The sequence below is a fragment of the Lacerta agilis genome, chromosome 8 (genome assembly GCF_009819535.1).
Source record: "Lacerta agilis isolate rLacAgi1 chromosome 8, rLacAgi1.pri, whole genome shotgun sequence".
In the NCBI taxonomy this organism is placed as follows: Eukaryota; Metazoa; Chordata; class Lepidosauria; order Squamata; family Lacertidae; genus Lacerta; species Lacerta agilis.
In genome coordinates, this window is record NC_046319.1 from 2,938,043 (window position 1) to 2,953,544 (window position 15,502).

The window sequence follows — 15,502 nt, forward strand, 5'->3', positions numbered from 1 at the left end:
TCGTTTAACAATTTTGGTTGTGCTTTTCTGCACCTCTCCCAAATCTACAATGTGCTTTTTGAAGGGGGATTATGATTGCAGGGCAAAATTCTGCATTAAGAGAAGACGTACAGGAAGATTGCACTTGGTGGGGTGCCCGAGCTGCCTTTTTAGCTGAAGTAACTGATTGCAATGGGCCAGTTTCTGTTCTTGGCTGCTCACCCCCAACCCGTCAAGGGAAGCGCCTCAGCAAGACAGGTTTTTCCCGGGCAAAGCACTCTTTTTCCAAATCATAAAGCGAGGGCGGGGGGAACAGACACACACGCTTGTGAGCCATTTGCAGAAAGTCACGCAGCCTGTGCATTAGCGAAGACAGAGCAGTTCAGGTATTATACTAAAATAACCAATAATTGGAAAGCTACATCCACACTCTGGGAGACGAGCAATAAACTAAAAAAACACACCTTGACATGTGAGTTGAATATTTTATGTAACTGGGAAGGCTGTGACTGCAGCTCAGAGCAACCTAATGTGATTTGCTGCTTGGCAGAACCTTTCAGTCACCCAACTATCAAACAGAAGGCTACCCGAATTGGCACACGTTCACTTGTCCCTTCGCATTCTTTTGGATTAGGCAGGCCCCCTGCCCTCGTGAGCCTGGAGCCAGGGAGGAGCCCCATGGGCCACCACTGGGGTCACACTGAACTTCAGGGGGTGCTCTGAGTGCCTTCTTGGAGGACAGTGACACAGAGAAGAGGTCCTGACCTTCTCCTGGCCTCAAAGCTGGGAAGTGTTCTTGCACTGCACTTTGCCAAGTCCTCAGGGCGTCCCTGAAGCTCAGCATGACACAAGCAAGTCCTCCCCAACTGAGGAGCGGAGGAGAGTCACGGAATCCCCACCAATTCTGGATGATGACCAAGGGCCTCCATCTGCCAAGGGAAAAGAGGCACTTCTTATTCTTACTTTGCTTAAATGCCTTTGATCTGTCCCCGTCTATCCAAATATTATTCTTCAGCATCCAAAAGAAGCCCCTTTTCCTACTGCTGCCACAAAGTGCTCAGGGCCTCAGCTGCATCCAGTTTGTGCCGCTTCTCGACCAGTCTGAGGCGGAAGCCAGCAGCTTGCATGTAGGCATCTGCCTGCAGGGCCATCTGTGGCCCTGATGAAGAAGCCGCTTCCTTCTCTCTGCTTCTGCCATGCAGACAGGGACACAGATGGCACACCTGCCAAATGAGCAGCACATATAGCCAGCCACTTGTGCCAGGAACACAACACGGAGATCCTCGAAATAATGTACCAGAGCTAGGCTAAGCAGAACACCTCGGCTAGCTGCTTGCTTGTGCTTCATCAGCCTCTGGTTTTTGGCAGCACCCTGCAGCACTGACTTGAAATTTTAGAACCATCACCTGGAAGCTGCACTTATTTAAATAAAGATCTCTGTGCAAACAGAAACTGGGAGTTCCTTCAAATGCCTAGAACAGCATTTCCCAAAATTTTTATGTCCAAGGAACACTCCCCCCTCCCAAGTTAAAACTGGAGACATGATGCACCCTTGCAAAAATAGCATCACTTTTTACATTCAATCCCCCCTCTCAGTGGCAGCTCCTAAACCAGGCTTCCTCAACCTTGGCACTCCAGGTGTTTTTAAGACTACAATTCCCATCATCCCTGACCACTGGTCCTGCTAGCTAGGGATCATGGGAGTTGTACGCCAAAAACATCTGGAATAAGGTTACCAGTTATTTTTCAATGAATCGGGGACACTTTGCAACTTCAATGGATTTTGTATGGGGACTGATTTGTAAATCCAGGGACTGTCCCCCAGAAATGGGAACATCTGGTAACCTAAATCTGGAGGGCCGAAGTTGAGGAAGCCTGTCCTAAACTACCACCCTCCCTACAGCATGGCAGGCCCAACGCCTTTGCTTCTGTCATAGGACAGTTAAGGTATTTCATTTTGTGGGATCCACCTCTCATGCTGAATCTATACTGTCCTGCTTTTCGTTGGAATGGTTTTACAACTTCCCCTTTTAAAAATTACTGTATACTGTATTTCTGTAACCTATTTAAAAATATATATTTAAGGAGCCAAGGGCAGCTCATGTGGTTCTTCCCTCCCCATTTTCTCTTCACAGCAATGCTGTAGATGGAGCTGGTAACAGGGAATGACAAGCCCAAAGTCTCTCAAGGAAGCTTTTTGACTGAGTGCGGATTTGAACCTTGGTCTCCCTGTCTTGGCCAGCCTTCTAATCACTGCATCATGCTAGCTCCAGAGTTTGCAAAAGAAAGCATTTCCTGCCCTTGGAGGAGTGCCCACTTCTCATGTTATCTTTCTAGGCCTTTCTTCTGAATGAGATGGCAAACCTGGCGAAACTCACGCAGCAACATGTAGGGCTGCCTCTTCTTGGGAAGGGGAGGGCATTCTGCCTGTTCACAGCAATAATTACCATTAAGTTGCATCTTATGTCCACTCCAGCCACCCCGCTGAGCTTAACTGGAAGGAGCCCAGCCCTGAGCACAGAAACGTTCAGAGCCACAGCAAACCACCTCCTATCAGAATGGGCACCTTAGACTCATGTAGTCCAATAGCAGAAATTATCAATCACCGCAAAAGCTGTGCAAGAATGGCTAGGCATCTGCTTCCTCAATAAAACAACCATCCCAGACAAAATTACTACTCACCGCTCAGTGTGTGTAGGCCCAAATTGTACACCAGTATTTCCTGTTCTGTGTTCAGAGATATGATGCCTTTGGAGCCTGGTGACCATTGTTCCAGTTTCTCACAATCCAAAAAGCTACAGCTAGGAAAGTGGGCAAGGGAAGGATGATGGGGAATGAACAGTTTTTACAAAAACAATATCACAAGTACAGATGTTGTTGCTTCCCCACACACCCTGGGCTAGGAGTGTTAATCCTTTATCTATTCATTACATATATTTTTTATCTCACTCTTCCGCCAAAGGAGTTCAGAAAGGTATAAGCAGTTGCATACACATACACAAACTTCATCCTCTCAACATCCAAATGCAGTAAGTAAAGGTTAAGGGACCCCTGACCATTAGGTCCAGTCGTGTCCGACTCTGGAGTTGCGGCGCTCATCTCACATTACTGGCTGAGGGAGCCAGCATACAGCTTCTGGGTCATGTGGCCAGCATGACTAAGCCGCATCTGGTGAACCAGAGCAGCACACGGAAACGCCGTTTACCTTCCTGCCGGAGTGGTACCTATTTATCTACTTGCACTTTGACGTGCTTTCAAACTGCTAGGTGGGCTGGAGCTGGGACCGAGCAATGGGAGCTCACCCTGTCGCGGGGATTTGAACTGCCGACCTTCTGATCAGCAAGCCCTAGGCTCTGTGGTTTAACCCACAGTGTCCAAATGCAGTAGAGTAGGCTAAAAGGTAATGACACCCAGTGAACCTCATGGCGAAGTGGAGTTTTGAACCTGGATCTTCATGATCCCACTCTGACACTCTAGATCAGGGGTCCCCAAACTAAGGCCCAGGGGCTGGATGCAGCCCAATCGCCTTCTAAATCTGACCCACGGATGGTCCGGGAATCAGCGTGTTTTTACATGAGTGAAATGTGTCCTTTTATTTAAAATGCATCTCTGGGTTATTTTGTGGGACACAGGAATTCATATTTTTTTTTCCAAAATATAGTCCGGCCCACCACAAGGTCTGAGGGACAGTGGACTGGCCCCCTGCTGAAAAAGTTTGCTGACCCCTGCTCTAGGTAGAAGTGAAAGGGAAGGACCCCTGGAAGGTTAAGTCCAGGACAGACTTTCGGTCATGTGGCCAGCATGACTAAACCACTTCTGGCGCAACGGAACACTGTGACGGAAGCCAGAGTGCATGGGAATGCTGTTTACCTTCCCGCCGCAGCGGTACCTATTTATATACTTGCACTGGTGTGCTTTCAAACTGCTAGGTTGGCAGGAGCTAGGACAGAGCAATGGGAGCTCCCTCTAGCCACGCTTGCCTTGTATTCCTTAGCCACACCCACTTAACACCACCAATTTTGGCCACGCCCCTTCTTTTAAACAGATTCAGCAATACCTCTTGAATAAACAGACGGTTCCAAGACCTGTGCGGTTTTTTCAGCAATTAAGCCATACATTCCATAGTAGCTTCTGAAACTTTTAAAGCAGGGCTGGCGAAGCTCAGGCCAGGGGCATGGATGTGGCTCTCAGGATTCCTCCAAGGCCACACCCCTTGAGCAGACCTTTCCTGCGGCCTGCACAACTGCTTTTGCCTGACACATCTCTTCACTGTGGCAATGCTTAGAGGATGGAGAGGGGTGCCATAGAAACTTCTGGTTTTTCATGACTGGGCCATAGCCTACTGTACAAAAGGTAAGAAATGCACCTGTTGCTTTGCCCACTGACAGTGGCCCCCAGAAGGTTCCCCCGGAGAGAATGCAGCCCTTGGCACGAGAAAGGTTCCTCACTCCTATTTTAAAGCTTACAGAGGCCCTTACTGCTAGGCTTATACCAATGCTCCCATTACAGGCTTTCAGCATTGTTTTCAGCTGACACACACCACCAACTAAAGCAGACAGTGTCGGAAAGGAACGTGAAGGGCTGCTTTTACAAAGTCAAACCATTGGACCATCTAGTTTAGTAAACAGCCAGGGTGGGCAGAAGGTGGGCTGGGATCTATGGGAAAATTGTTGGATGATTTACTGCAGACTGGCAAAAGTTTCTGTCTCCCAGCAGTTTAACTGACCCTTAAATTAGGCTATTCAAACCTCTTATCTGTAGCAATTCAGCTGTAGATTTGTATATGTAGGGTACGCCTGCATATAAGTAACTGGCTCCTCCTGAGCCTCCCACCCTACTATGCAGTTGCCTTTGCCACTGATAAATGGGAGTAACTTTGTTCTGCTCCCATATTTGCTCCTGATTGCTGCAGGCTGAGGGGGCAAAGCCTCCCATTCTAGCAGATGACACCATAATGACATTAAGGTATTAAGCCTGCCATCCACACAAGAGCGTTCTTGGAATATTTGACCCTGGTCAAACCATTGGTGGACAACTGCCAATTTTTAACTAGCGAGCTGACCGGCAAGCCAACCTAATTATAGCTTATATTAAAGGCCTGTGATCTTAGCTGTCCAGAGCCTGACAAAAAGCCAGAGGTTTTCAATCTTGCTTGCTAAAAGGCTTACAGGATGCTGAAGCTGTAATTTCTGACAAGTACGCAAGACCTGCTGTTGGTTGCAATCAAAGTTTACTTCTGCTGGGAATTTGGATGCTAAAGAGATATTATTCTAGCTGTTCTTGCAGAAGCTATTGTTATGAAGAAATCTAAAGTTTTCCTGAGGTCATGCACTGATCAAAGGTATATTTTTCAAGAGATAATATGAAGCTGTAGTATCCTTGTTGAGCTATTTTTAGTTAAACAATTCAGGATTCTTCCACTACATCCTCACATAAATATGTGAAGACCCCGGTCAGCAGAAAGCATTGCTCGGCTTCCGACTCAGAAGAAGCTTATTATTTGTCGCTTGCAAACTTGTGACTTTTGAGTTTATTGTTGGCTTCCTGTAAGCTCTTGCATGCCATTTCAACATGTATCTTAGAAGCAGATTTATGAGTCTGTAAAAAAAAAAAAGGCTCATACTTGTCTCATCTTCATTCCCTTAAGATCTCTGAGCAAGTTTCTGATTCTCTTTCCCATCTAAAAGGAGGGAACCTCATCACTGTAAAATGAGCAGCTGGAAGACTCTAGAGTCTAGACTAAAGCGAAACTCTGGCCTGGAGCACCTTAAGACCTGACCTGTACACACACCCCACCACCCAGCAATTAAGCTGTGGGGTGAGGAGATCCCACTGGAAAGCAGGAAGAGATCCTACTGACCCCAGTGGGAGCTTTCTTCCTAAGTTTAACTGCTCCACAGAGGGGTGTTTTTTGTCAGCATGGTAGCTGGGGTGCGAAGGTTTAACCCTCCTCTCCCCATAGGCTGTTATGCCCACAAACACCACCCCTTTCTTTCTGACCCCACCCCATATACCCACACACCAAAGAGCAGGTGATCAGGATTAAATGTACATACCGGTAACACTGCAAAGCAGTCTGTTTTTTCGAATAGTCAGTTTAGTTTGGTGAAAAAGGTCGCATCCACGCCATACATTTAAAGCACACTACTTCCCCCAAGTTTGTTGAGGGTGCTGGGAACTGTAGCTCTGAGGGGTAAACCACGGTTCCCAGGATTCTTCAGAGGAAGCCGGGTGCTTTAAATGCACAGTGTCGATGTGATAAAAGGTTTTCAACGTAGCAGCATGGCAACACTATATTTAAAGGTAAAGGTAAAGGTACCCCTGACCATTAGGTCCAGTTGCAGACAACTCAGGGGTTGCGCGCTTATCTCGCTCTATAGGCCAAGGGAGCCGGCGTTTGTCCGCAGACAGCTTCCGGGTCATGTGGCCAACATGACTAAGCCACTTCTGGCGAACCAGAGCAGCGCACGGAAACACTGTTTACCTTCCCGCCAGAGCGGTACCTATTTATCTACTTGCACTTTGACGTGCTTTCAAACTAACAGGTTGGCAGGAGCAGGGGCCAAGCAACGGAAGCTCACCCCGTGGCAGGGATTTGAACTGCTGACCTTCTGATCGGCAAGACCTAGTCTCTGTGGTTTAGACCACAGCGCCACCCGCATCCCAACACTATATTTAGGCGGACTCAATTGGAAGGACCCCCCACAAGGGCTTTCTATGTCTCCTAGTTTTTTAAGCAGTTTGCTGACTCTGGGGGCTTTTTTGGATTTCTTGTTTGCCAACTCATCCCATGGTAAGCCAGCCCCCAGCCCTGCCCCAAATTTCCACTCCCAGCAGGAAAGGCCAATTTCTTTCTCCATAGGGACCGCTTTACTCTCCTCTGTGTATTTTGCCACATGACTTTCAATCTCTTCAGGATCCATATATCCATATTAAAGTCAACTCAACCTTCTCAGTAATGGGACACATGTGTTGAGGCACAGACACCACTTGATGACATGGAACAGTGCGTGTTATTGACTTGTCTCAGACACCCCACTACCACCACTGCTCAAAAGACTCCAGAGCTGAGTTACCGTTTTCCAAGTATTTCTGGTAAGAGGAGTTCCTCCAGACACTTTCCAGAACCGCTCTGCCTGAAGAGGCTGTTTGCTACATACTCCTAGGCAGAAAGGAACAGAAACCAATTGAAAAACACCCATTCCACCAGAGGTTTGGGAAGGTTTCTCACTCCCCAGCAATTCTCTCTCTTATTCCCACAAGTCTGAGTCGAATGTAATGGGGGTCTACCTGCAAAGAGAAGGGCTGAGCAAAATCAACCCGGACACAGCCCAGTCCTCTACAAGCAGCTCTGCAGATGGTCCACAGGGATGTCCAGAGGCTAAGGGTCTGGGTGGGGCTCTGGGAAAACAGAACAAGTGTTAAAAATATTAATTCAGACTTGGTTAACATATGCAGCAGAATCCTAAAGGAGTAGAGTTCTGTGTGCATCTTCAGGTATGTGAGCAATTATTTTTAATACTCCTTAAGTAAAACAAAGACTGTGCAAGTAAAGAGAGAGGTTCTAGACTACTTGACTCCCTGCTATACTAGTTTTCTACTTGCAGCAATATTGTGTGTGTGTGTGTGTGTGTGTGCGTGCGTGCGTGCGTGTATTCTCTCTCTGTCTCTCTCTCTCTCTCCCCCTCAATATACGGTAGGGAAGCATTCAACATTTTGATTCTCCCTCCTGAAAGGCACAGGAAGCAGGTTGAAAGACAATTTGTATCCCAGTGGTGGAAAACTTAATATGTGGGTGGCTGTAGCTCAGTGGTAAAGCATATGATTTGAATGAAGATCCCCAAATCTAACTCCAGGAAGGCCTGGGAAATATTCCTGTCTGGCTATGGTTCTCCAGAGCTTCAATCTCTGTAGACAAATGGCCCGACTTGGTATGAGGCATTTCCTATGAGTCTAATTGAACAAAGGAAGCAGACCTGGCAACCCTAGCTCCTCCTCAATATTCCCTTCCTTGGCACTGATGGGGACATTTCTTAAAAGTGGCCTCCCTCAGTGACAAGTTGCCCATACTAAGAGAAAGCAGGCAGCTGGGGTTGCAGGCAGGTCTGGAAAAGGAGAGATGCAGATATACGAAGGAGAGAGAGAACATCTCATGGTCTGGATATGGTATGTCCTGGTTCACAGGAATGGACAGACATGAAAAGTTCCCTTAGAAATAAATGGAGAAAGCCAGTACTTTTATGTAGCAGGGATTGGGCACCAGTGACTCCACACACCTCACCTCCCCATCCCCATCCCCCATCAATGATGACTGAGCATGGCTCAGTGGGCATGGAATTTAACAGCAAACTCATTCTTCAAGTGTTGATCCTTTTGTAGCCAAAATGGTGCCAAACTCACAGAAAGGGGTAAGGGGCAGTATCAGCAGACCTGGAGAAACCCCAGGGCTTGCAATAGTACAAAACAAAAACAGAGGGACTGAGTATGCTCATTGGTCATGGAATGGTGACATGCACCCAAAACAGGAGTAGTCCACATGGAATATTTTGTTCACTGAAAATTATGATGATGATGATTACCCTACCCATCTGACTGGGTTGCACAAGCCACTCTCAAGTATGGATTCTCAGCTCCTCCAGACCCAACCACAGCAGTTCTTACCACTTTCCCCCTGTAACCAGAGTCAGGAGCCACATCATAGGAGATTCCAATGGGCACAATCATGATGTCAGGGACAGTGCCTGAATGGAACGCACTGAACACCAAGCTTAGCCACTCCCTGCTGGAGGCAGAGACCTGTGGTGCACCAGCGAAGGCCTCTTCCAGGAAGATCAGAAGTGGTTGTCTACTACGGAGAACTTCCTCAACATACTGTGGAGGCAGAAGGGGGGGGGGAGAAATTCCTGGTCTCAATTAAGCCCTAAATTAGCAGAAACACGTTTCGTGATAAATTTTAGTTGATGATGCATGCCAGAACAAAATCAATTTTTGATGAATATATATTTTGAATATAAATAAAATTCCATTGGCATGCAAAAATTGCACAGCAAGTGGTATTGGACACAAAATTCAGCTCTCTGAGAATATAATGTTCCTGGTGGGTTTTTTTTAAAGCCCTTATGCTTGTGAATATATTAATGAAACTGTGTGGGCAACATCTGCCAAAATATCAGATGCTAGAGAGATAGTGCAATAAGATTTCCAGTGGGTAGGGGCAGGGTGTCAGTACTCTTCATAGCTCTTCACTCTCCCCCATGACCAGCAAAATCCTAAAAACAGGCAGGATAATAAAAATTGCAGAAGTAATTCTGTGTATTCTCTCAATTTGCATAATTTATAGAAGCTGCAAAGTCCAGGCTAGAGCAGATGAGACTTTTTCTCTTGGGGTATTGGTGGAGGGAGACAATGAAAAAGCAGGAGAATGACATCATACAAGTCTGTTGAATAATAAACTGAGAAATATTCTCTCTCTACTGCAATATCATTTTTCCTACAAGGGCCGACATTGATGCTGAAATGCAGCATCATCTGAGCTCTGCGAGTGCAGCTTTCTCCTGACTGAAGCACAGAGTATTTGAGAACATTCACAGGGAAACCAAAATGTTTGTTTACAAAGCTATTGTACTACCAACTTTACTGTATGCTTGTGAAACATGGACCACTTACAAACACCATCACTAACTCCTCAAAAGATTCCATCAACAGTGTCTCCCAAAAATTTTTACATATCACTTGGGAAGACAGGCAAACTAATGCCAGTGTATTGGAGGAAGCAAAGATCACCTGTGTTGAAGCAATTATTTTTCAACATCAACTTTGTTGGACTGGTCATGTTGTTCGGATGCCTGATTATCGTCTTCCAAAGCAACTTCTCTATTCCTAACTTAAGAATGGAAAGCGTAATGCCAGTGGACAACAAAAGAGGTTTAAAGACACTCTCAAGGCAAATCTTTAAAAATGTAGTATAAACATCGACAAAAGGGAAACATTGTCCTGTGAGCACTCCAATTGGAGATTTACCAAAGGCATCATGGATTTCGAAGAAGCACAAACTCAAGATGAAAGGGAGAAATGAGCTAAGAGGGAGGCACATTTGGCAAATCCTCATTGTGAGCTACTCCTGCCCAGAAACCTATGTCCCCATTGTGGAAGGATGTGCAGATCCAGAAATGGCCTCCACAGTCACTTACAGATACACTGTTAAGATCGTGTTCATGGAAGACATGGCTTTGGCTACGAGTGATCGCCAAAGAAGAAGAATTTAAGAACTACTAAAAACACACAACAAACTGGCAGAAGGTTCAACCTGACAATAGAATGTCCCCTGCATGACTTAAACATAGTAACAGCCACTGCAACAGCTAAATCTCCAACATACTTCCAATTATTATCAGGACAGAGCTATCTCTATCTTGCTTTGCTTGTGAGCTTCCTGGGTGCACCTCAAACAGTGCTTGGAGAGTGCCAGAGCAGTTTCAGCACCTCTCAGGTGGGTACCATTGTGGGCCAGTGCTCCCCACACCCACTTTTTGCCTCTACCTACTTCTAAGAAGCCCAAAATGAACATTTCAAGTCAAAACGGAAGATGTGAGTGAGCACTTTTTTTAAAAAAAAGAACTACGACTCCACCTAGCTCCTAGCCACTCCTAGCCTCCCATGTAGCGGCAGTGGGCTTTAAGCTTTCCAGCCAGGCCTCTACCACTGCAGCCACGGGCATTTGCATGAGGGCCCTTCCAAGATGCCCTAGTCATCCACCTGAATCTAAGAGAGGGAGGGAGGCGGGGGCACATTTCTTTGACTTGCACCAGAACCAGGGGCACCAGCATCTGTTCTGGGCTGTCGCAAGTCGCCTAGTGACTTGCTGTAACAACTGCATGGTGTGTTCCAGAACCTATTTTTCTTGAAAAAGAGCACTGACCTCAAAGACCCACCATTTGAAGATGAGCCCTCAATCAGATGGGCCATCTGCCTGACCTTATGCTCCAACCAACTTTACAAATAAGTCTTCATGCCAAGCAAATAGGAAAAACACCCATTTCAAAAATATCAAAGCAGTTCAGAGCTCATGACATGAACACACAATCCAGGGGTTCAGCTGATACACCATTGATGTAACAGATGAGCCTCTTGCCACATAGAAGTGCCAACATCCACATGGCTCCAGGGTGAATGAAACTGCAGTAGAAGCAGGGGCGTTCCTAGCCCCTTGGCTGCCCGGGGCGGGAAGCCAAGAGGCACCCCTGGGGGTGGGGCGTCGCCCTGCACGCGCGCGGCGACGCCCCGCCCCCGCGGGGTGCCGGGTGGGGGCTTTTGGAGCGTTTTTGGGCTGCAAAGAGTCCTGAAGCCGCTGCTGTAGCACAAAGGGGGTGCTACAGCAGCGGCTTCAGGACTCTTTGCAGCCCAAAAAGGCTCCCCAAGTTCCCGCCCGGCATCCCTGGGGGCGGGGCATCGCGGCGAAAAGCCGCTGGAGGGCGGGGGCTATTTTGGGTGCTGCCGGGGCAGAGCCGCAGGAGCGGCCAGCGAGGGGGGTGACACCCCGACTCGCTGGCGGCCCCTGCGGCTCCACCCCGGCAGTGCCGAAAATAGCCTAAAAAGAATTTAAAAAAAAAATTGTAGAAAAAAGCCCAGTGGGCGGGGCAGCCCCCCATTGGTCACCCCCAGCAGGGGCGCTGCCCGGGGGCCCCCCGCCCCCTCCGCCCCCCCCTGCGACGCCCCTGAGTAGAAGATAGGTTGTGCAATGGGGCTGCGGCTGCTGGGAGTGGGAAGCAATGTTTGTGCTTTCCCCAAAGGTGTCTGGCAGAGGAAGAAATTATAACGACAATTTGCAAATGCAATTGTCACTTTCTGGCTGAGGAAGCAAGCTGTGCTGGTTTTTAAACCTGCTTCCCCATTGAACGAAAAGATCAAATGAATATCACTGGTCTCTTAGAGACTAAAGGCATGTTCCCTCACCAGGCAAACATGAGCAAAGAAAAATTGACTCCCCACCCTCCACAGCAGAGATTCAGATTCATCAAGTCTCATTTCAGCTCTAATGAAGCATAATACTGCAGCTAGATACATCATTTGAAGAAGAAGAATCTTTATTTGCATCAGCCACTAGCCATAGCCATAGCCATAGCCATAAAATAAAATGTACTGAAGATAGAGGTAAAAACTTAACTATACAAAATACATTCTGGAGGTTTCCATCAATAATCAAATAATAGATCTTATTCTAATTGCCCCTGCTAAAAAATTTGCAGTTTTTACTGTCACCTGATCTGCTGGAAGAAAGGAAAGTGACCTGGTAAGGGTAGTAGTAGATGGGTAATAACCTCACTCCTCAAATCATTATAAACAGTGCAAGATAATTCTGCCATCTCCACAGGAACATAACTGTTTTTCCAGTGGAATTTTTTGAAATTGACCCTCAAGTACAGCTGAAAGCAGTATATTTAATCTTCTTGCATAAGTGAAAGTGCATCTGTATTTTGGAATTGTTAAATTTTCCAAACAGGGTGCCAATGTGTCAAAATGACTAGGTGGGAAATAATGATACCATTGACAAAATTTCCTTATCGTGACCAAATTATTCTGTCACTCAATTGTTATATAGGCACTGTCTAATTAATTTATTTGGTTTACTGAAGCCCAGTGTTAATAACTGTTGTGGTGATAAACCAGAAAATTAAAGTTTCGGTTGAAAATTTTAGTCCAAGCGCTCTCATGACAATCTTACGAAACTAAGGGTAGTAGATGGGGTTTAAATGTAGAAGAAGCCAATAATTGAATGTCCTAACCTACACCAAAAAGGGACACAGGTGGCGCTGTGGTCTAAACCACAGAGCCTAGGGATTACCTATCAGAAGGTCGATGGTTTGAATCCCCGCAACGGGGTGAGATCCTTTGCTCAGTTCCTGCTCCTGCCAACCTAGCAGTTCAAAAGCACGTCACGTGCGCTGCTCTGGTTCGCCAAAAGCGGCTTTGTCATGCTGGCCACATGACCCGGAAGCTGTACGCCAGCTCCCTCAGCCATTAACGCAAGATGAGCGCCGCAACCCCAGAGTCGGACACGACTGGACTTAACTGTCAGGGGTCCTTTACCTTTATACACCAAATCTGTAATTCAACAGAGAGATTAGCCTCCAAGAGCAATGAGACATTTGGAAAACTGGATGGAACAGGGGAAAAATTGCCTCAGAAACTTAGATTGAACAGCTTCTGTAGTTCCAAGGTGAACGTCTGTCCAAATCTGAGCCCCATATAATAACTGTGCTAGGGGTTTAGCTTTAAAAACTTCAAGTGCTAATGGTATGTGATTGCCACCTTTGGTATGGAAGAAGCGCGTCAGAATTTTGGTGCTTTGAGACGCTTTTTCCTTTGCATATTTCTGATGTGCTCCCCATGACCCTGTTGACTGGAAAGTAAGGCGGAGGTATTTCAAGACTAACTTGTTTGATCAACTGATTATCCATATAGCATCTATGGGCCCTATAGTTTCTTGAAAACACCATGACTTCAGTTTTATTTTAATTCACAGCCAGCTGTCCTCTTTGGCAGTATCCTGAGAATGCCTTCATCAATCTTTTCAGGCCCACTTTTGTTAAAGGTAGAAGTACTGCATATAATAATATAGAGATGGCTTTTGTGGCCAATTTAGGGGCATGATACTCTGGGGATATTAACTCTGGACAATATCATTTATATATAAATTGAACAGTGCAGGAGCTAGGATACAACCTTGCTTAACTCCCCTTTTCACTGGTATAGATTCTGTGAGCATTTGTAGAGCAGCACACTATCAGCACAGTGTTTTTATATAGACATTTAATCAAGAACAACAATGTTTTATCTACACTGGAAGAGTTCAACTTAACCCATGAGAAATTGAACTGAATGCAGCTTTCAGATCAATGAACTATGAAATGAAATGAAACCTGGTTTCGTTGTTTAGTGAAGTTTTAATCTGTGATATTTTACATGTATTTTAATATTTGATGGAAGCCACCCAGAGTGGCTGGGGAGACCCAGCCAGATGGGCGGGGTACAAATAAATTGTTGTTGTTGTTGTTGTTGTTGTTGTTGTTGTTGTTGTTGTTGTTATTTAACATACTTATCTATAAAATGGGCTAGTACAAAGCAATGGCGTACAGTGGATCTGCCTCATCTAAATCCCGCTTGCTCTTCGGCAAGAATAGCTTCATCAGTTATCCAATCAACTAACTGTTGATTAGTTTTGCATATAATTTTCTAATTACAGGAAGCAAAATAATTAGTCTATAATTAGCCGGATCAGATGTAAGGTCCTTTTTGAATATACGGGTGGCTACCGCTGTGGCCCAAAACGTCAGGAAATAACCTGCATGAATCGATAAATAAGAATATTGCTGCCAGCAGGGAGGCCCACCAGTCAATGTTAGATTTCAACTGTTCTGGGGGCAAATAGTCTGTGCCTGGCGCTTTATTATTTTTTAACTGTGAAATAAGGTTCTTGACCTGTTATAGATATTGGAGGCCAGTCTGGTAGGTTTTCCAAAGATTCTGTTATTTGATTGACCTCATCATCCTGCCCATGATAGAGTGAATGATAATATTGTAACCATTCACTGGGTCCAATAGTACACATTGGAACATTACAAGCATTCTCCAGCAGGCCTGATATTGTACGCCAGAAGAGGCAGATGAGAGGCCTTTATTAAGGTATGCCAAGCACATTTTTCTGCTTTCTGTTTTTTCCATCTTAGCAAAAGTTTATACTTGCCTGAGGGAAACATATTCATTAATTAAGAGGGGGAAAATAGAGTTCCTCTATTTGAGGTAAACTCTCTTCAGCTGGCTTTTAGCCTGCTTGCACTCTTTGTCAAACTAGCTGGAAGATCTGATTGATCTTCTTGAGCCACTGTTCTTGATCTCAGGTCTCATGGTCTTGTCACCTGTCAGTCAAGATCTTAAACAAATTCATAACCTCAGCAGCAGAGGTAGCTAAGATGACAGCAGTATGACTAGTCCTTACGTCACCTGTATGAAGAAGGTGAGTCAGTGCTAGATTGAGTACTGGTGTTCACTTAATTCTGTTGCCTGCAGTCACACCTAAGTTTGCATTAGAGATAAATTCAGTTTTTGGGGAAGAATTGTTAAATACTGGGCCTACTAGAACGATTGTTAGAGGTAAATGATCACTTTCAATATTCTGGCCCACCTCAAGCTCCATGACAAAGTTATATGCAAATTGTGAGATCAGATCGCAATATAATCTATCACACCACCTCCATGCTTTGTAAAGTGGGTATATTCCCCAGGCTGATCTCCCTCTATCATACCGTTTAACATTAGCAAGTCCCTCCACCTTACAACTTGGGCTAAATAAAGCCCTGAATAATTACATCTATGATCTTCAGACAAACAGGAGGTACCTCCGGTCTGGTTTCAAACTCTGTTTGTAATGGGTGTACAAATTTACATTGTTGGCTCCCATACGTGCATTAAAATTCCCTGCAATGATAAACACTGCCATAGGATATAGGGATTCTATATAATTCTC

At 45.7% G+C, this 15,502-nt stretch overlaps 1 protein-coding gene across 2 annotated transcripts in view; it reads right to left on the minus strand.

Annotated features, from left to right (window-relative positions):
- Positions 1 to 15,502, minus strand: part of GPAT2 (glycerol-3-phosphate acyltransferase 2, mitochondrial) — a 64,840-nt gene that overhangs the window by 12,697 nt on the left and 36,641 nt on the right. For both annotated transcript variants that reach the window (XM_033159046.1, XM_033159047.1), the window contains 4 exons: positions 8,641 to 8,850; positions 7,270 to 7,380; positions 7,056 to 7,141; positions 2,662 to 2,780 (listed from right to left, as the gene is read on the minus strand). In XM_033159046.1, the coding sequence (XP_033014937.1) occupies positions 2,662 to 2,780; positions 7,056 to 7,141; positions 7,270 to 7,380; positions 8,641 to 8,850 (526 nt within the window). The remainder of the gene's footprint in view (positions 1 to 2,661; positions 2,781 to 7,055; positions 7,142 to 7,269; positions 7,381 to 8,640; positions 8,851 to 15,502) is intronic.